General features: G+C 39.7%; 2 protein-coding genes across 2 annotated transcripts; one reads left to right on the forward strand and one right to left on the reverse strand.

Annotated features, from left to right (window-relative positions):
* The first annotated feature begins 1,232 nt into the window (after positions 1 to 1,232).
* Positions 1,233 to 8,475, forward strand: LOC116262867 (MOB kinase activator-like 1A). Its single transcript, XM_031642393.2, has 7 exons — positions 1,233 to 1,487; positions 3,900 to 3,948; positions 4,753 to 4,861; positions 5,056 to 5,149; positions 6,013 to 6,146; positions 6,225 to 6,388; positions 8,115 to 8,475. The coding sequence occupies exons 1-7, from the start codon at positions 1,354 to 1,356 to the stop codon at positions 8,187 to 8,189; spliced, it is 759 nt and encodes a 252-aa protein (XP_031498253.1). The 5' UTR covers positions 1,233 to 1,353; the 3' UTR covers positions 8,190 to 8,475.
* Positions 8,476 to 10,269: 1,794 nt separating this feature from the next.
* Positions 10,270 to 15,986, reverse strand: LOC116262595 (O-fucosyltransferase 35). The gene is made up of 9 exons (XM_031642084.2): positions 15,045 to 15,986; positions 14,321 to 14,461; positions 14,155 to 14,227; positions 13,993 to 14,063; positions 13,827 to 13,915; positions 13,602 to 13,734; positions 13,280 to 13,512; positions 11,523 to 11,999; positions 10,270 to 11,153 (listed from the first exon to the last, which is right to left on the reverse strand). Exons 1-9 carry the CDS (start codon positions 15,570 to 15,572, stop codon positions 10,952 to 10,954), a joined length of 1,947 nt encoding a protein of 648 aa, XP_031497944.1. The 5' UTR covers positions 15,573 to 15,986; the 3' UTR covers positions 10,270 to 10,951.
* Positions 15,987 to 19,578: the final 3,592 nt, after the last annotated feature.

Genomic DNA, 19,578 nt, shown 5'->3' on the forward strand with positions numbered 1-19,578 from the left:
ATGTGATGCTTTTGTTAGTTTTCGGATTTGTTATATTATATATGTCGTCTCAACTTGGAGTCACGTGGAGTCCATGTGGGGGGAACATGGAGTTGTTTTAGTCAATGTTATCAAAATCGTTTTCTGAATTGAATCGGACGGAGTTTATGATTTAGTAAATCGGCCAGATAGAATCGGAATCAGAATTGCTTATGAATCGGAAATAGTAAAAGTTTTTCTTAAAATGTAAAATTTATACAATAAAGCAAAGATATCAATACTTTAAATAAGTGGTCAAAATACAACATTAACAATAATATTTTAATGAAAAAACAAAAAAAGTGTAAAAAAAACTACAAAATTTCAATTAAATCTCAACCTTGTTATTTTGCTCATAATAATTTGATTATAAGTAGTTTGGAACTTAATATTAAATTTATCGACCGGCATTGCCGTTGATACACGTTGGCTTGTATCGTAATATTTCTCAATTCTTTCTCAATTCTCACGTTCTAATTTATAAATAATTGTGAAATGTTTTAAAACTTTTTAAGAAGTAGCATAATTAATCGGGCTGAAAGTTTAGTGAGAGTTTGATCATCAGTTCAGTTCGATTCTCGTAAATACAAAACCTACTCAAAGCTTAAAGCAACCTTAATTCCGAGAATGTGAGAAAGTGAGGAAAGCTTCAACGTTCTTCCAGCATCTTACGCACCCGAAGATGATAAATGCCTTAATAAAATTAAATATTTGAAGACTCCCATGTCAATTTGCGGTCGATATGATGAAGTTGATAGAATATCGATCTCGGATCCCACATAAACGATTCATATTCACGTCAAATCCAATTTTTATTGAGTTCAACTAATCGCGTTTTACATAATCGGAATCAAGTTTAGACTCGAATTTGAATCTTAATTTTAAGAAACTGAATCTGAATCCGACTAGCATAAGATCGATATTTACGTAAAATCTGATCGAATATTGATTGAATTTCAATTTGAATTGGATAAGAAAAGCGCATGCCAAATCCAAATTAGATTAATGATCAAATCCAGATTACTTTAGCAGGCTAAACGGATTCGAACATGTTCGATTCGCTTTCGTTGTTTTATCTCCATCGTCACATGGGGACATGGCTTTATTTCCCGGCCCACCTGCCAACGAGGATTCGCCTGTTCTGCATCATGGCGTACACGCGTCGCCTCCAGCCGTGTTATATTCATGGACATGAAGAGAAAAACATGGAACGGCTGCGATTTCCCCGAACTCTTGCTTCTCTGGTCTTCCCCGTCGATCGTGTCGGGTTCTGATCGATCGGTTGATCCACGAGGGGCTCCCAACATATTCGCTCCTTTGTCCTCTCTCCTTTTTATGTTTGTGAATCGAATAACTAAAAGCGGACAAGCGAGGAGGTTGTTTGTTCGTAATCGTCCCTCCCTGCGATCATCCGACCGGAGAGGGGGAGAAAGAAAGAGAAAAATGAGCCTCTTCGGACTCGGTGGCAGGTGAAGAATTTTTATCCTCAGTTTCTCTTTGTTTTCGCTTAAATCTGAAGTATGACAAATATGGATCATGGAGTTGCAGGTTTTTGTCTGTTTTTCTTTTACCATCTTTCTTTTGCCTTCGGTTTTGGATCGTGATTTTTTGGGAGCCGATCGTGTAGTTCTGTTTTTTCTTTGCTTCGTGTTATCTTCTCCTGAGCTGGTCTTGTTGATTTCTCAACTCCATCATGACTGATAACTATACGTAATTCTTGGCGAAGTCATATTTTGTCTTTGGTCGAATGATAGAATAGTCAAATTTGTCGAGACTGACAACTTAGCTTGTTCCGTCTTTGAAATACGGTTGCGGTCATGCCCTGATCGAACTAACTCTGGGTGTTGGGAAGTGGGTGCTTGATAAATTACAGGATGGTTGTTTTCTCTAGGTTCCATTTGCTTCAGTGGTGTCCCTTGATTGCCTCGCAGGTTTTCCGCGCAAGGGCTGTTTCCCCTCCCAGCGGCTTCTAATTTAAAAATTCCTTTTGGTTTCGTTTGTTATTTGTTGCGGAATTTCGATGGTCGTTTGGATTGGAGAAATTCATAATCAGGAATTGGTGTCTGTTTGATGAGTGCTTCAAAATGATATGGGATGAAAATCCTAATGCTTTGAAAAAATATAACTAGAAGAAACCAAATTGGAGTATATTTGAGAGCTTGCAGATCCTCCAAGGGTTACTTTTTGGAAAATATTGGACCTCTAGCATTGAAGATTATGGATATTTTAGCTATGTCAAGCATGTGTATGCTTATTTCCCAATTAGAGTTGTGATAGAGACTAGATCCAATGATCAGGTTGGTTCTCTCCTATCTGAAGGCTGTAGTTATGTTTTCCCAATTGAAAAATAGTTGAATTCAATATAGAAGCGTCTTATATTCTTGAAAGCATTTCCAGATATGATTCATGCTGAGGGTATTTGTTTACCCTTGTCATCATGTCGCCTGGTTGACTATGTAATTAACCATCTAAGTTTGGAGAATCTATTGATTATAGCTATACTCTCTTGTTGATGCTCTATTTGTATATGAAATTCTGATTCTGGGTATTGTTTTAGGCATGGCACCACATCATGTCAACAAAGCACATAAAAAGTTGATATGCATATGTGCCAAACTTGTGAAACCTTTGTACATGAGCAATGAATATTCATAATTAAGAAATTTAGTCATGTGAGGCAAGTCAAATCAATGTGCAAACTGACCCACAGCACCCAAGTGAGGTGGAGGTGTTATGGCATGGTTGCACACTTATGTGATGTAGTCTTAAGGATATCCATGCAGCACTATAGTTTAGTAGTTTTCTTTGTAGGTTATCCATGCTACATAATGGGAACCCCAGGCACTGCATTTTCTTTCCAGGTTATTTGCCAGGACAACTTATTAATCCTAGGTCAACCTAAATGTCATCCATGTTTATTGTTTTCAAAGGTGTACCCTGCAGAAGCTGACTACAGGCTGCCATTAGGACCTACGTCATATGGATTCTCTTTATCGGCTCCCATGTACATCCCCTCATAAACAAATAACACTCTAGATGTAAAAACATTGCCGAATCCCTGCATCCATGTGACACCCAAGTACATGGATGACCAGACTTCTTCCCTCAAGAGTTGCTCCTACTGTTGCTTGTTTTCTATTTTCTTCATGCTTTCATGATTTTTTTTTCCTTGAGTTTGCATATTTGTTTTCCTTTGTAGAGACCTTTTTATATTTGTTTCTCTTGAATGATGCCTTGTGGCTATGGTGTCTTTGGTTACCCCATGACCAAGTCTTACTATCTGTAGGAATAACACCAGGACATACTAATGATACTTTAACAGTAATGAGGCGGTTGACTGTTATGGAGTAGTTTTCTGTTAATTAGTTAACACAATCCCTTGACTGATGTGTTGTACTAATATCTCAGTACTTTTGGCAGTCTGATTTTCTATATTTCCACACTTTGCAACATGTGATTTTTCTCTAGTGACCATTTTCTCTTATATGGAAAAGATTGTCTTCACTTTCTGTATATGGTGTTCGATATGTGATTGGCTTCAGGGACCCTGAATGTCCCTGATTAAATTTAGGTTGTCCTGGTCATTAGGAGGTACTCTCTCTGTCTGGTGCGAAAAACCTGACCTGGTTATAATGAGACACCAGTGTGGGGTTGTATTAACCAGATCAGCATCAGGCCTTGTTGAGATGATTTTTCGTCTCACGTAAGACTTGTGTGATTATTATACTAGGTTAAATCTGGGCATGCCTCTTGGGCTGCTCCGAGATTTAAGCACAAAACCTGGAAACTTCTGTCAGCTTGTTCAGTACTTATCCCATTTCCACCTCTTCTCTGTTGTTTCTCATGATATGTGCTCTCACAGAAGGTTTTTATCACAACAGGAACCAGAGAACATTTCGTCCAAAGAAAAGTGCACCGTCTGGCAGCAAGGTCCGTTTCCTTCACAATCATATTTCTCTGACCTTATCATTTTTATGATGTTAAACATTCATCTCCTAGAATGTAGAACAAAGTGTTTGATAATGTTCCATTGCGACACCTAACTCTACATGGAAATTGTGTTGCAATTGCACAAGTGTTTCTTCTCACTGCTTATAACAGCAATCCAAACAATATGGAGTCTATGACTCTTATTGGTTTTTATGGCCCATTTTGAGTAAAAAGTTTTGTGGGAGTTCTTGGACAATATTATATGTGGCATTTGGATCTTATAGAGGATCTGGTGGGGTATTTGGTTTGGATTAGAGTGTTTCAAATTTGGACAATCAAACACTCTAGGAACCGAAGTTGGTTGAACTTGGTGAAGCCGGAAAAACCCTGAAAGAAGATCCTAATCTACGTATCTAGATTTGATGGAATCCTAGACCCATTGCTTTGGGTTATTGGTTGGATCAGGGTAATAGACTAGATCTAATTGAACCTGAATTGGCATTCTAGAGATAACCAGTAGGTGCATGTGCATGGTGAAACCAGATGAACCTTAGGATCCGTTCCTGCTTGGGGTTGGGGAGGTACATATGGAAGGTTGAAGAAGGGGGCATATAGGTATTTGGACTACTCTGTGAAAAGTCTATGGGGAATATGGTGAGTTGAAAACTTGAAAACAGTGGTGTGGAGCTCTGTATTTGCAGCTAGTTGAATGAACTTGAAAGACCATCACATCACACTGTTCCTTCCTTAAAAATGAGCAAATCCCTGAATCTGAACACCTAATCATGTTGTACATTGTTACAGGGTGCGCAACTTCAAAGGCACATTGATGCAACCTTAGGTAGTGGGAACTTGAGGGAAGCAGTGCTTCTTCCACCAGGAGAGGATGTGAATGAGTGGTTAGCAGTAAACAGTAAGACCTGCATCATGCTCTGTTTAATTAAACTTCCCCATCTTTAAGTTCGTTTCAGAATCCAGTTGTTTGCTGCTTGCACCTGCCAATATGAGACTGCATGTTCATGTCTTAAAATGCTTTCTATCTGTTGACGAATAGCCTCACATGAGAAGGTTCTAGATGTTGACTGGTTTCTTTGGTTCTATTTTCAGCTGTTGACTTCTTTAACCAGGTGAATCTGCTCTATGGCACTCTGACAGAGTTTTGCACTCCTAATAGCTGCCCAACAATGACTGCAGGACCCAAGTAATGTTTCTGATCCTATGATGTTGTCTATCCATGTGTAGTCCTTTTAATGTACCTGATTTCATAAATATAACTGTCATAAGATGTCTACATATTCTTTGCCTCCAATTTTCATTTAGTGATACCATGATGAGTCCTTGACATGGTATATATGTTTCTTGTCTTACTTCGCTAGAAAATTGGTAAGTTGTATCATATCTTTTTGGTTGGGTATTACATTTTTATGTTTTTCGAAGTTGAAACAGTTAGAATTCTTTGGTTTTTATTGCATGTGTTAAGGTCTTAATTATCACAGAAAAATGAGATTTTGATATTCTTTTTTCTTGGTTAAATTGACAGAAGGTATGGTGTATCCTTCATACCTGCTGACTACTATAAAATATCAGGTGGTTTTAAGCATCTGTAACAGTGTTAGAAAAATATTAAAATTAACTAAGAAGGCAAGCATCCTAACTGCAGACAAACAAACAGCACCAGCAGAAATGCTAGCTAGGGTGGTTTTCAATTACCCTATAGAATGGCCAGAAGAGAATCTCAAGTGAAGATATGTGTAGTCAGTAGTGCTAGTTGGATGCAAGTAACAGATCCAATAAAAAGGCCTGTCTTGAAACTCTTCCACCTCAATCAATACACTGGAAGATATAACAAGCAAATTTATTCTTTGGACAAAAAAAATTAAAAAGAAATATGCCTTTGTCAGTGATATCATTCTTATTGTTGTTGTATTTCTGTGTGTGCTTATGTGAGTCTGCTCATCTATGCTCACTGCTACCATCATCACACAATGATAACTTTAAAACCATTGTCTTATTTATGGTTGTGCTTTTGATATGTGGTAAATCTGATTCAGATGCTTCTTGCAGGTATGAATACCGGTGGGCTGATGGGGTCCAAATTAAAAAACCCATAGAGGTATCTGCGCCAAAATATGTGGAGTATTTGATGGATTGGATTGAAGCACAGCTTGATAATGAATCCATATTTCCTCAAAAGCTTGGTAAGATGCATTTCCTTGTTAGACAAAGTTTCTTCCATACGCTTGTAGCTACTATAGCTTATCAAATGTTTCTTGCAGGGGCGCCATTTCCTCCTAATTTTAAGGATGTAGTCAAGACCATTTTCAAGCGCTTATTCCGTGTCTATGCGCATATTTACCATTCACACTTCCAGAAGATTGTGAGCCTTAAAGAAGAAGCTCACTTGAATACATGTTTTAAGCATTTCATTCTGTTTACATGTGTAAGTTCTTGAGCTTATTTGTTTTTTCTGATATGATTTTAACTAGTTGTGTTGCTTCTATATTTGTTAGCTCCTATGTCACACGGGTACGGGTATGCGGACACGGCAATTTTCAAAATTTTAGGATACGCGGACATGGCGAATTTTATATTCTAAAAAATAAAAAAGGATAATAAAATTAAAAAAAAATAAATTAATAATTCACTCTTACAATCTCATAAGTCATAAGAAAGAAAGTCTCAGATTCTCAAACAAAACATTGTTCATCACCAACCTCATAAGTCATAAGAAAGAAATTCTCAAACAAAACAAAGAATGTCGGGTTAGTAAAGTGGTTCGGATTGGGTCCGACCCAGACCCGATCCAAAACATATCCTGCCGTGTCCAAGTGTCGGTGTCCTGGTGTTGGAGTGTCGACACCAGTACGTGGCCCATTTTGCCGTGTCCGTGTGACATAGGTTAGCTCCTTTTTTATCAACCTTCATTCTCAGAGCTGTGTTTTGTACCTTTTTTGTGGCCCTTTTCTGTTCCTTGCTTGGAAGCGTATCTGGTTTATTCTACAGCCCTGTTTACAACCAATGAGTCTTTGTCGTCATTTGTGCCACTGTTTTCATGTAGTACTGTTTTCCCCATATAAAATACCTTTTGAGTTTTGAGTATTGTTTTTGCATATTAGTGTTCTAAATTTGTCTGTGCCTTGGTACCAATGAAATTATTTTTGTGATGACGTGTGACAAAATTGAGTATGGATCCTTCTGAACCTAACCCAGTAAATTTAAGGTAGTGAATGTGATTTGGTTCAGCCAACTTCCTGTAAGGGGTCAATATTTTATCTATATGTGCACTGCTGTTCTATCAGAAGAATGTCAAGAAGCTTGGAATGGCCTATCTTGTAGGAAGAAGTTGCATATCTCCAAAAAATGTTACTTTTTAGTTGCTAACTAGCATTGCTACCTTTGCACGTATTTCCTGATATTTTATGAAACGATAATAGTTTGTAGTCCTACCAAAAAACACTTTACAACCGGGATATTCTTTTTGAACTTGGGCAGTGTTGTTCTTTGGATTTCAAAAATACTTTGTGGCCAAGAATCAGAAGTGTCTTCTGTGCATCTGTTCTAATTGTAATTGTTATGTTTTATTTGTATTCTTACTAATGTTGATCATTTATGGAGCAAAAATAGTTTTGCCTTACAAGGAACCATGTGAAAACATTTGCACCAATAAAAAGATGACCCAACCATGGAAAGGCAGAATTCTCAAAATCTGGACTTGAATGGTAGGAATGCTTTTCCATCGGATGAACTTCTGAGGATGATATACTGCAACTTCTCGTCAAGAAAAAAGTAGAGCAAGGGCTCTTCAAAGCAAAAAATATGTGTTGCCTCCTGAAGCTCCAATTAGGATTCCCATCAGAACCAACACTTTTCACCATGGAATTTTAGATGCTCCGTTCCACTGGATGCAAGACTCGGACAAAGGAACCTTGACAAATGGTGGAAGGAAATTTTACCGAATTCTAATGTCACCCACTTCTATTGTTATTATCCTGCTAATCATGCGTTATTTTCCCATGCTGTTTATTTTTCCACTTCATTCCGGCTGTGGACTAAAATCTCATATGAATGACTTTTCTTTAATTGAGCTTCTAAATTCCATTACCAACGTATGAAGGTACTGGAATTAAGCATGATATACTGAGACTCTTGTCTGTGGCCTGACGCAGGAGTTCCATTTGATTGAGAAGGGTGAGCTTGCGCCTTTACAAGATCTAATAGAATCTATTGTACTTTCCTACTAAATTGTATTAAAGATGCTGGTGTGCTAGAGGAGGCAGATGGCTGGAAGGGATTGTCATCATAAAAGTTTGTAACTGTAGCAATATAAGACAAGGAATTTTATCTACCACCTTGCTATTTTGTTTGTTCGGTAGATATCTGAGCTTTATGCCAATGCTGACGGACGTGTACATTATATCCAGATATTTCCCCGTATCATGCTTTATTAATTAAAGATTTGAAGCTTGTAGAGAATAAATCTTGACATAGTGTGGTTAAATAACACTGGAGCACTCATTTCTTTGTTTATCTTCTAACTTCCATCGCCCTAATTCTTCTATTATATGTCACTCAAAGAAATTGAAGCCTTAAGGCTGAGCTTTCGGATATAATTTCAGGCCTTACACTGAAAATCATGCAATCGACAGGTTGTCTTCTCCCACTGCGCTGATTTCGAACTAATATTTTGATGTTGGCTCATTGACTTGTCTATGTTGTAGAGCAACTTTCCGCTGTGTGGTAACTAGTCCCCGAGTTATCACTTTTTTGCAGTACACAAAATCTGGATTAGGCTGTTCTGATGTTAGCTGTTTGGATGAATTTTGAAGAGCTGGTTTATGCATTTGAGGGCGAAATATCCGACTCTTTGTTCACTACAAATTAGATTTGGTAATTATCACCTACAAATGATAGATGATACTAGCTGCCGAGTTCCGTGAAGCTGCTGCCGTGGCTTTTCTACTTGCATCTTCCAGCTACTATCTTCCAAACAGTGCCATATCTTTTATAGATAGGGAAGAACCTTTTTTTGTCGACATACTGAATGATGTTTTCCTGTTGTGCTATCAGCTATCGATGGCTTAATATGAAAGCATATGGGTGTGTAAAGCTTTATTTGTGTGCTCAACACTATCACTTTTTTCATCTAGACAAAACTGAATTGAGTGGCAAGGGGAAATCTTAAATCTAAAAGAGGTTTCCTTCCTCGTCCAACTACTTGTAATGCAAGGGGCGTGTCAGTTGGCAAACTTGGGAATCAGACTCAGATCAGTAGTCAACTGCGTCAGCAGGTTGACTCAGTGACAGCCGGGTCAAATACTAAGAATCGGACTATCGAATACAACCAAGTTACTAGACTGTAGCCCTCTCTTTTTTTTTCTAATTTTTGCCCAAATGATCTAATTAAGTTCTCTTAAAGACTTGATGAGATCATTAAAATGTGAAAAAAAAAAGTATGTTCTCTCTTAAGAGGTTACCTATGGCCCGACCGACCACCTTTAGGGCATCAAAGAGAGAGGGATCAAGGACAAGGTTGGTTTGGGATTAGGGTTGCTGAAAAGGCAAATATATATATATATATATATATATATATATAGGCTCCCCTTATGCTAGTTTAAGGGCTACGCTCGAAGCATTTGTTAAAAACAAAAAATAAAAAGTAAGGGAAGGCATCTTGCCCAATGGCTTCCCTACGGCTTGTAGAGGAGGCCGCCAGTGATGCCTTGCCGCTGGAATCATGGAGGGGAGGTGATGGCCTCACCCCATAGGAAGGGGGAGGCGGTCGCCGCCCTCCAATGCCGCCAGACCATTCCTGGCGGCATCGGGAGGCAGCAACAGCCTCCCCCTTCCTAGAAGGAGAGGAGGCACTGCCCTCCCCTGCAAATTTTTTCTGCAGTGGGGACCGGCGAGCGTCGCCAAAGCCACCCAGGGGAGGCGACGCCTCCCCACCGCCATGAACTACGTCGTAAGTTCACGGCGACAACCAATTTTTCGGCTGGGGGGATATATATATATATATATATATAGAGAGAGAGAGAGAGAGAACAACCAATTCAACCTTTTTTCGGTCTTTTCATACCGATTCAAGAAAAAAAAAAAAAAAAAAAAAACAAAATCAATTTTTTATCATCAATTTAGTTTTATGTCGCCAAAACTCATATTGTGCTCAACTCGGCCAAGTCTTGGTGTGGATAGCTCGTGTCCCAACCTGTGACCCATTAACTGAACAATTCTGATCCAACTCAAGCGATTCCCGGGTCGATCACCGAGATTGCCAACTATGGGGCGTGTATACATATTCTATGTTTAAGGAAGTTTTGATCATAGATAAAAGTAAAGCGGTTTAACTATCACAAGTGTGATTGTTTATTACATGGTTTTTAAGAATAATCATAGTATATTTCCTTCATATAACATTCACTGCAGCGCAGGAGGATACCTGCTTGAACGCTGTCTGATTCTAGTGTTCGGAATTACACGGTTACATAAAGAACCAAAGAATAACAAGAAATCACTGAAAGAATGTCTTTGCACATTTATCTGCAGGTTCTCCCTCTTCCTCCAAAAATTAGCGTCGAGAGTGACACCTGGAGAGCACTCTCACTTCTTCAGACCAAGCAGCAATATATTTATATATATATATATGTCTATACCACTCAGAAAAATTTGTATTGTCGGACCAATGATCCAACTTTGTACTAAGATGATCGATTTAAACCTTTCCAGTATCTATCAAAGATTTTGCAGCATATACTGCCTCCATACCTTGAAGGTTCTGCTCTTCATGTCAACAGTGGAGCTTCATATTCAACTTGTAGTCAACCAGCTCTAATTATCAGTTTCGGAAAGGGAGGACTGAAACCATTTTTGTTCCAGTAAAATGGTTTTTCTTGTAACAAACTGATAAAAGCTGATTGCCATCCCGAGGCAGCAGATCAATCTTGTCCTGGTAGGTTAATTTTCTCTTCCCACATAAAAGAGTAGTTTATAGAGTTCAAGTTCCTTTCTACTTCCTACGGTTTGTCTCACAAATACAGCCTGGTAAAGGATTAGCATAGAAACTTTCCTCTAGCTTTGGGAATTCACCAGGTTCTCTGAAATATGGTGCTCCGATACGATCTTGATGAAGCCTTTTAACTTTTGAACTGAACTTTTTCCATGAGATCTTCCCCTCATCCAGTTCATCAACAAGCTTTACAAAATTCTGCCTGTTAATTCAAATAATGACATTAACATAACCTTCCATCCTTGTTAGTCATAACAGCATTGAAAGTTTAAAGCACTACTACATAATAAGTTATGATACTGAGAAGGCAAAGAAAATTTAAGCAATAAAAAACAATGAACATAGGTAAATCAATTAGCCACAAATGGCTAACTTCTAACATGAAAAGTCATTTAGTAACTTATCAAAATCATATATGAAATGAGTAAAAGGAGAAACCACTTGCATAACAGAAGGACAAAGGTTCCATCTCAAAGTGTCCTTCCCACAAAGAACATCAAATGGGAGTGATAAAAGGAAGAACAGAAATGAGCATAGTGGATCTTTAACTGTGGGATCATCAATATTATACCTGTCTGGGTTTATGGTTTTTCTGAAATTCTCAAATCTTCGGTGTCCTTGCACAGCCTTTGCCATATTTCCATCATATGTATAAACGAAGACATTACTCTCAAGGGCAACAACATAGTCCAATCCAGCAAGCATGTTCTGGTGATTCTCAAAAGGGCTTAGTTCATCCTCTGTTGAAAGAGTAGAATGAGAGTATATGTTGGGGTAGTCATTCTTCAGATATTGCATACTCCCATTCCCATATGCTTCCCCAGCTACCAAATAGATATTTGTAGTTGAAGGGAATCCCAATGCTTTCAATAGAAGAGAAGTCTCCCTGGGAGTCAGGGGGCACCCTCCCTGCTTCCTTCTCTCAGCACCATCTATCTCTTTCTCCTTCCAATGGCTTACCTCATAGCGCATGCGATGGAGTTCATCACCTTCTTCAGTAGTCAAATTATGACTGCAACCAGTGAAAGAGAGCATGTCCTTTTCATACCTGCCATGGTTGAAGAAGAATATTACTCCCAAAAAATTGAAAACATGTGCTTCCATAAATAAGATTGTGGCTTTAATTCAATTGCAATGAAAAACCAAATTCTTGCAAGCAAGCATCATGCAAAGGTCTAGGTGCACACTCTCAACAAAGACTTCTGAAACATGGTCACAGAGTTTGCTGGATCTGCTTGTAGGTAGCAAAATGGTCTGCAAATACCATAAATCAGGGGTCACAATCATCCCAATTTACTGAAGGATAGAATATGCCCTTTCAGTGTGAATCTTTAACATCTATATCTTTCATTATCTGTGACATATATTCTACTACACATCTCAAAACCTTTAAATAGTAATTTATCTGATGATTATTCTGTAACCACATTAGCAAAGGCTATTTGAATAACTGCCAATATCTGACTGACATAATGCATGGCCATCAGCACTCAGCAGCTATGTCGTTGAACTACATGCACACAGACATAACATGCATAGACCGCGTGTTTCTTTGTATACTTCAGTGCTTTTATTTTAGTGAACTGACTTGAAACGACTTGTCCCAACTAATCCTCTTAGGGCCTTGACCAATCTGTGTCCATCTTATAATTTGACAGCTTAGTTAGCAAGTTATGCATATTTATATCAATAGTTTAAGAAGACAGTCTTGAGACACTACAATGGACAGGTTTACCAAACACATCACTCATTTTTAAGCTTAGCCTTAAGAATCAAATGGATACATGGAGTGCCCTTTGCTGCATACAATATTATTAAATGCTTGTGAGGTAGCCAATGTATCACCATTTTATTATAAAGTTGTTGCTGATAAATTTGTGATGAACAGGTCATATGCAAATACATGCATATCTTAAGGATGCTTCAAGCGCATGAATGCATCTGTTACATTAAACTATGTTTGTATTGCATTTATCCAACTGAAACCTTGCATCTAAAAGTCACTAGACTAGGCACTAGCAACCTGCATCTCAATGCCATCTCCATAGTGGCCACATTAATGACAGAAAAGGTTGGGATCGTGTAGCTGCTGAAAAGAATCTAGGTAAGACCCCAATCAGGACAAAAGAATACTAACATCAATTTGAACAAGCAGGGAACAAAGACAATATTGCTCTCAAAGTAAGAAGAAAATAAAACAGCAAGAGACACCAGGATGGGAAAATGTAAGTTATGAACATGTAAATCAAGCGATCGGCCACCTTAGGATGGAAGAGTAAGCTATGAAACATAAGGAAGGCAGTCAAAAGCCTTAAGACAGGATGTTACCTAAGGTGCAGAGCAATGTAAGGGTTTCCATTTCTCCGCAGCCGTGAAACCAAGGTTTTCCCAAGTTCTTCAATTGGAGCTGAATATTTCAATGCTCTATAGTTTACCCGACATCTAAGTTTCTGTATGGAACTCGGAAGTCCATTGTTTGCAAGTCGTGAGTCAGTATGAGTGAAGTAGATAACTTTGTGATGCTTAAGCAATGGAAGGACCTCAGATTTGTAATAATTGACCTGAACCAAATTAATTAAACCTGGCAACATCAGTAAATCATGTAGTTCTTCAAGCAAAAAGGAAAAGGACGACATCCTCAAAATCATACCTTAGACCAAGAGATAGGGGTCTTCCTGAAGGGCTCAATTTCTGTAAAATTAGAAGGTAATGTCTCAACGATGTCAATGTCATCCTCCAGTGTATGCATAAAGTGCTTCCAGTCAAATAGGTCCTTGAACCCACTGCAACAAATAGGACACACTATGAAGGCAGACTTACAGAAACTACCAAGAAAAGAAGGAAACAGGATGACCCGATGCCTTGTACAACTGACCTTTCATCGGCCCAGTAGGAAGTGTGATCCAGTGAAGGAAGAACAAGAGTGGCCTTCATGATCTTAGCAACAGCAACCATATCGCATATCTGCATTACAGTCTATGGTTTAACCAGCCTGCTAGGGAAGGTGAACTGAAATTTGCTTAACAATAATTTTCTCATACCCCGAATCTCATCTGATTTAAACCACCATTTGCGTTTATCAGGAGAAACCCATTCGTATCAGAATCTGGTCCTGCATTCGGGTGTAAGACACATAAATAACACTGTCATGGCACTGACATATTTAATATGTATCAGCACGAACCAAAAATGAACGGCCATACTTTTATAGCTTTTCGGTCCATCAATACACTGCTTGAATTCTTCACTATTTGGCTTGGACCAGATCTCCAAGTACTAGAAGGTACCAACTAACAGATTAGTAGGAATCCCTAATGAAGTAATGAGGGGTGAAAGAAGTGAAACAAAGTAATCCAATAATTCACGTACTTCGCGCTTGTTTGTTAAGCTTTCAGCCACAACTGATGAAACCATCATCAAGGAACGGTCGCTATCAGCACCTTGAATGTACCACTTCTCGTTCTTAGAACCTGATTCTCCGCTCTGAGACGAGGCACCACCGGAATATTCCTGCTTGCCATGAAAATTCAATCAGAGAAAGTGGAAGACGAGATCGAGTTGTGCAATAAAGGCTCACGATTTCTTTGTAATACACAGAATTTCAACAAAAATGGTAAGTAATAAACGTGAGAATTCTTATTACTGAACAGACAGCAGACAGAGTTCCACAATTCGGAACGGTGCGTGCGAGGATAAGTAACAAAACAAAGATCAATAAAATAAATGTATTAAACACATCATAACTCCAGGCGCTTGAGTTTCTCAAAAGACATATCTGTAACCAATCGCTGAACCTTAAAAAAAAAAGGAAGACGCCTACGTACCAATACTATTTCTCATTGACTAATTTGAGAACACCACAATTCGCCAACAACCGTACAACAGAACCATGCAATCATGATAGGGCAGTAAGGTTCTTCTCCTAGCAGAAACGCGCAGGATGAGGCTTTATAATATATACATACATATATATATAGAATTAATAAAATGAAAAGGAAGTAAAGAAGGTGGTGCAAATTAATCTAGTCATCAATTTTTTTGAAAAATGAAGAAGGGAAGGGAAGAAACAGCAAAGAAGAGCATAAGCACTCGCCGTGAAATCATTTATGTCATCGACGCCAGATCCAATCCAAACTGAAGTGGAGATCTTCAATACTGCAAGAAACAAGCACGCCCCACAAAGGGCATAGAGCAAGAGGTGGCCCAACCTCTTTCTCCGACACGCGCTAACACCAAAATCCAATAGCGATGGTGATGATGGCTTCCTCAGCAGGCCCTTCCCAAACAGAGGCCTCGGCCGGTAACTAAACCAACGATGGAGGAAGCTGTTGGTGGTGGTAGTAGTGGGGATGCTGCCACTGGTGGTGGCTGCGCTGCTATCCTGTGTTTCAAGAATTGGGTTCTCTGATTTTGGGGAGTGGAGTTGAAGTTCTACGTCGTGGCTGCTGCCCACCTTGAAAGAATGGGTCCTTCTTGTCATTGGGCCTGAGAACCGGGGGCTGGACACTCTCTGGGTCACCCCCATCCCTTCTGCATTGCTGTGCTGCATACCCTTGCCCAGACAGAGAGAGCCAGGGAGAGAGAAAGAGAGACTTTCTTGCTTATTTAACAAGGCAACCATGGGGGGATCTCATTTGCAGAGACGCGCTTCTGAAATCTCAGCTGGTGCACAGCACAGTCTTGATTTCTTTTCTTTTCCTTTTTCCTCACCTTCATTCGTCGTTTTTCAGTGAGAGAGTGAGAGAGAGTCGAAGGGAGAGAGAAAGTGTGCGTTCTCTTACATGCATGGTGTCTTTTTTCAGAGCGAGGGCGACTCTACCCCTATAGTGACGTCTACAGAATGCTGTCCATGTGACCTTCCTTTGGACCCATGTATTCTGCTTAAAATATGAGACCGAAGAATGGCAATACTACCAAGCATGGGCATCCCTGCCCATTGAAAAAGATATGATAAAATGAGAAATTTATTAATAAAATTGAGCGACAAGTATCCACAAACTAAACAACAAAATAAACAAAAATCCATCGAAAATGAAGTGACGAAAGAGGAAGAGAGAGAGGGGGAGAGAGAAAATGGAAAGCAAACAGAACAGATGAAGCCGGAATGCAAGATGCACATCAAGCATAGCTAACTGAGTCTATTGATGTGATTGTATTTGTGAACATTCTGTTGGTGCGCTTTCTTTTCACAAATCTACTACCGCTGGTATACCACCAAAAGTCAAAACGTAAAGTGTGCGAAGAGGTAAAAAGAAGGAGCAAGCCACCAAAGAAAAATCGGGCAAGCAACCGAAGAGAGGTCGGGCTTATCAGTTGTATTGGGAGCAAAGACCCCAACACGTTAACCACCAGTTGATAATTGTCAACCCAAGCCATCACACCTCAATATCATCAAAAAAATATCCTGCACGAATTGAATTGAGGATGTAGATTTCCATTCTACTCGGTCCGATAGATTGAGCTGCCATTATTTAGTAGAGAGAGAAAGAAAAAGAGATGCAGCAGGTGGTTGTGCTCTTTTAATTCAAGGTGTACTTCACTCGAGGCCTTTCTTTTCTATCCTTGTCTGTGAGCTCATCCTTTTCATGATTTTATTACTGCCATGCGCTTGTGCTCTTCTCACTCTAATGTTATTCCACTGTCAAAAAATAATTTATCAAAGGCCTTCGGGGGTCGTTCGGAACATTAAAAAAAATATAAAACAATATGAGAATGTTCCATGAAGTGTCTCCAAATATTAAGGCATAACATTATCCAACAAATCTGCCGCAATGTTTAGGACAAATTTATGAAACACTCACACATACTGTTTCAGTTGTCAAATGAGCTTTTAAGTATCCAAATCAAACAAGATCAAAAAGTTCAAAACAAAGGTTCTTTCTCTCTCTCTCTCTCTCTCTCTCTCTCTCTATATATATATATATATATATATATATATATATATATATATATATATATATATATATATATATATATATATATATATATCAGCAGTGTACCATGATCGTCCTTTGTACTACCGAACCGAAGGACATTACTACGATCGAATTCATTTGCATGATATATAGTAAGACAAAACATTGCCACTGTACATCTTAACTTCTTGGAATGTTCGTTAAAAATAATAATAACGATAAAAAAACTTTTTAGTGTGTATGATTGATGATTTCATATACCACCATAGTCATAGATTTCAAAAGCTCTGCCATTTCCTAGAAAAAATGACGGGGGGCATTAAGTCATAAACCTTACAACCAGGAACAAGCTGGCTTACAAGCATGCATCAAAAAATCCTCTATAGTATTTCTATATTAACGTGAAACAACAAATGTTTTCAATTTGTTAAGAACCAGATAATTTATAAACGCACATTCTTTTATCAGAACAGATGCAAAACTTATTTTCCTAAATGACATGCGTTTTATGTTCGGCGGTGCAGATTTTTCTTGGCAAGTTCTTGTCGCTCCCACCTCCATGCAACTTTACTTTCATGGAAAATCCATCCTCTTTCTCTCTCTCTTCTCTCTCTACCTCTCTAAAAGTGACCATGGTTTGTAAGTCTAATTGAGCTTCAAAATTTTCATGTGAATGCACATGAGAGTGAATGAACATGGAACCCTGAAAAAGAGAAAATTTTGTTTGTAGTTTGTTCAGATCCCTTAAGGTGATTGGGACTAAGGTTGAGGCCAATCCCACTGCCTGAGTGAAAGCTGAAGTTTTTTCTATTCTTTTATCCTTTCAAAGTTCGAGGCTGCTCAATTTGAATGTGGGTGCTCTCAGGATTATAAGTCTAATTGAGTTTCAAAATTTTCATTATTAAGAGTGGATGAATATGAAACCGTGGAAATGAGAAAAATCACTTCAAGATTTGTTCATATTTTCCAAGCATTTTGGGGGACAGGCTTAGACCAACAGCTGCTGGCAAGTGGACAATCACTAGTTGAAATGGCATGAGCCTATACAAGCCTAAGCCTGGGGCAAGGGTACTAGCCTTATACAAGCGATAAAGTCTCTCAACGCATGTGTATGGGAGATTGAATGTTTTAATTGATTTAGGAATAAAAGAACCTGGTGAATTGTCCGTCGTTCCAAGAAGCAAACACTCACACAAATCTTTGACAGGAAAATAGAAGCTCTTCCAGAACTTTCGACAGAAAATTTCAACCGTCGAGCTCCCCATTTTCCCCTCAATCATTGCAGTTTTCCCCATCAAAGTGCCTTTCGTTTCTTTGACATTCAAACAAGCGGGGCCCTTCCGGCGGGACCACCAGCGCCGCCGGGATTGACTCCAAAAAGTACCGAAACACCTGCACCCTCAGGTCAGCCGCCCGCCGGCAGTGAACGCAATCACGGGAAAGCACCGACGTGGATAATTTCGTCCAGAGAAAGTCAAAGGACAGTTTCGTCACATGGTCTTTGAATGAGACATTTATGATTTATTCCCCCGCCCGTCCGCCCCTCCTCTTGGGTCGGGGAGAAACGAATTTTTTGAACTGCAAAATTACGCGTTCTGTCCCCGAATCTTTCTCCAGGACACCGCGTGGGTCTGCCTTGGTAACTGGTCAAACAAGCGCGTGATTCGCTGGCAACCGCCCCTGACTTTACGGCCGGGGGAGCTTCGGAGCATCGCCGGCCGCGGCCGCCGATAGCGCCTCCGACCACGCGGCCGCTCTTTTTCTGCGGGACCCGCCCACCAATTTAAGGACAGAACATGGGTCCGGTTTCGGACCGCTAGACGGGTCCGGTCGAAATCGGTATAATAAAGTATGACAACAACATCCAACTCCGCCCACTGTTTCTGAATGGATCGGGGCGGAAACCCACATCCGGGTCCAATCACCCATTCTTTTAGATCCAATCGTTTGTATCTCACCCAAGGTATGGCTGCATTTTGGGCTAATGAACCCCCATGGACCCGAGAAGCCAATAGATCGGAAGGGATGTTGATAGAATAAGCATATTTTTACTTGAAGCCGACCTTCCCCTTGTTCCCGAGGTTTACAACTGCATCTGGGCGTAAAGTCGAGGGTACTGTGCTGGACCACATAAGGTCCGGGAGCATAGCACCCACAAAAATTGTTTCATTCTCTTGCCGCCAGCCTGACCAGTTATGTTGCCACACCCCTTGAAGTTACAATAAACATACTGATATCAGAATTTGGAGCCTGTCAAAATCACCTACTGGTCAATGCCGATAGGAGCTCTTTCAAGTAATGAACACTAACAGTAACACCTAAGAGTGTCGGGACGGGTAGATTTATAGATGGACGATCTGAGATGGATGAGGGGCACCTGCCTTCAAATGGAGTCAGGCCCGCCTTCATTTAATTTGATGTTGAGTCAGTCTCAGCAATCAAAGAGATTGTAGGCCTCCACTCTGACCTTCAAAATAATGTTCAATTATGGACAAGGCTTATTAGCTGAAAGCAAAATGTAGTCTTGGCACCATGACTCCATGAGCCAGCATTTGGGTCTAGGCAGCCCAAATCAGGTGGCTCGAACCCAGCCAGATTTGATTAGCCTAAGAATCAAGCCTGCCAAAGAGCAAGCTCGACGCCCGCCAAGCACCGGAGAAGGAAGACCGATGACAACCAGATACTGCTGGCACCCAGCAAGCCAATCAAGCA

Source organism: Nymphaea colorata, chromosome 10 (genome assembly GCF_008831285.2).
Source record: "Nymphaea colorata isolate Beijing-Zhang1983 chromosome 10, ASM883128v2, whole genome shotgun sequence".
NCBI classification, from domain to species: domain Eukaryota; kingdom Viridiplantae; phylum Streptophyta; class Magnoliopsida; order Nymphaeales; family Nymphaeaceae; genus Nymphaea; species Nymphaea colorata.

Coding starts and splice junctions, on each gene's coding strand:
- LOC116262867 (XM_031642393.2), top strand. CDS start 1,354: ATGTTTGTGAATCGAATAACTAAAAGCGGACAAGCGAGGAGGTTGTTT. Junction 5,150..6,012: donor ACAATGACTGCAGGACCCAA/GTAATGTTTCTG, acceptor TGCTTCTTGCAG/GTATGAATACCGGTGGGCTG. Junction 6,389..8,114: donor ATTTCATTCTGTTTACATGT/GTAAGTTCTTGA, acceptor GGCCTGACGCAG/GAGTTCCATTTGATTGAGAA.
- LOC116262595 (XM_031642084.2), bottom strand. CDS start 15,572: ATGGTTGCCTTGTTAAATAAGCAAGAAAGTCTCTCTTTCTCTCTCCCT. Junction 13,513..13,601: donor CCCCTATCTCTTGGTCTAAG/GTATGATTTTGA, acceptor AATTTGGTTCAG/GTCAATTATTACAAATCTGA. Junction 12,000..13,279: donor TACATTGCTCTGCACCTTAG/GTAACATCCTGT, acceptor CAACCATGGCAG/GTATGAAAAGGACATGCTCT.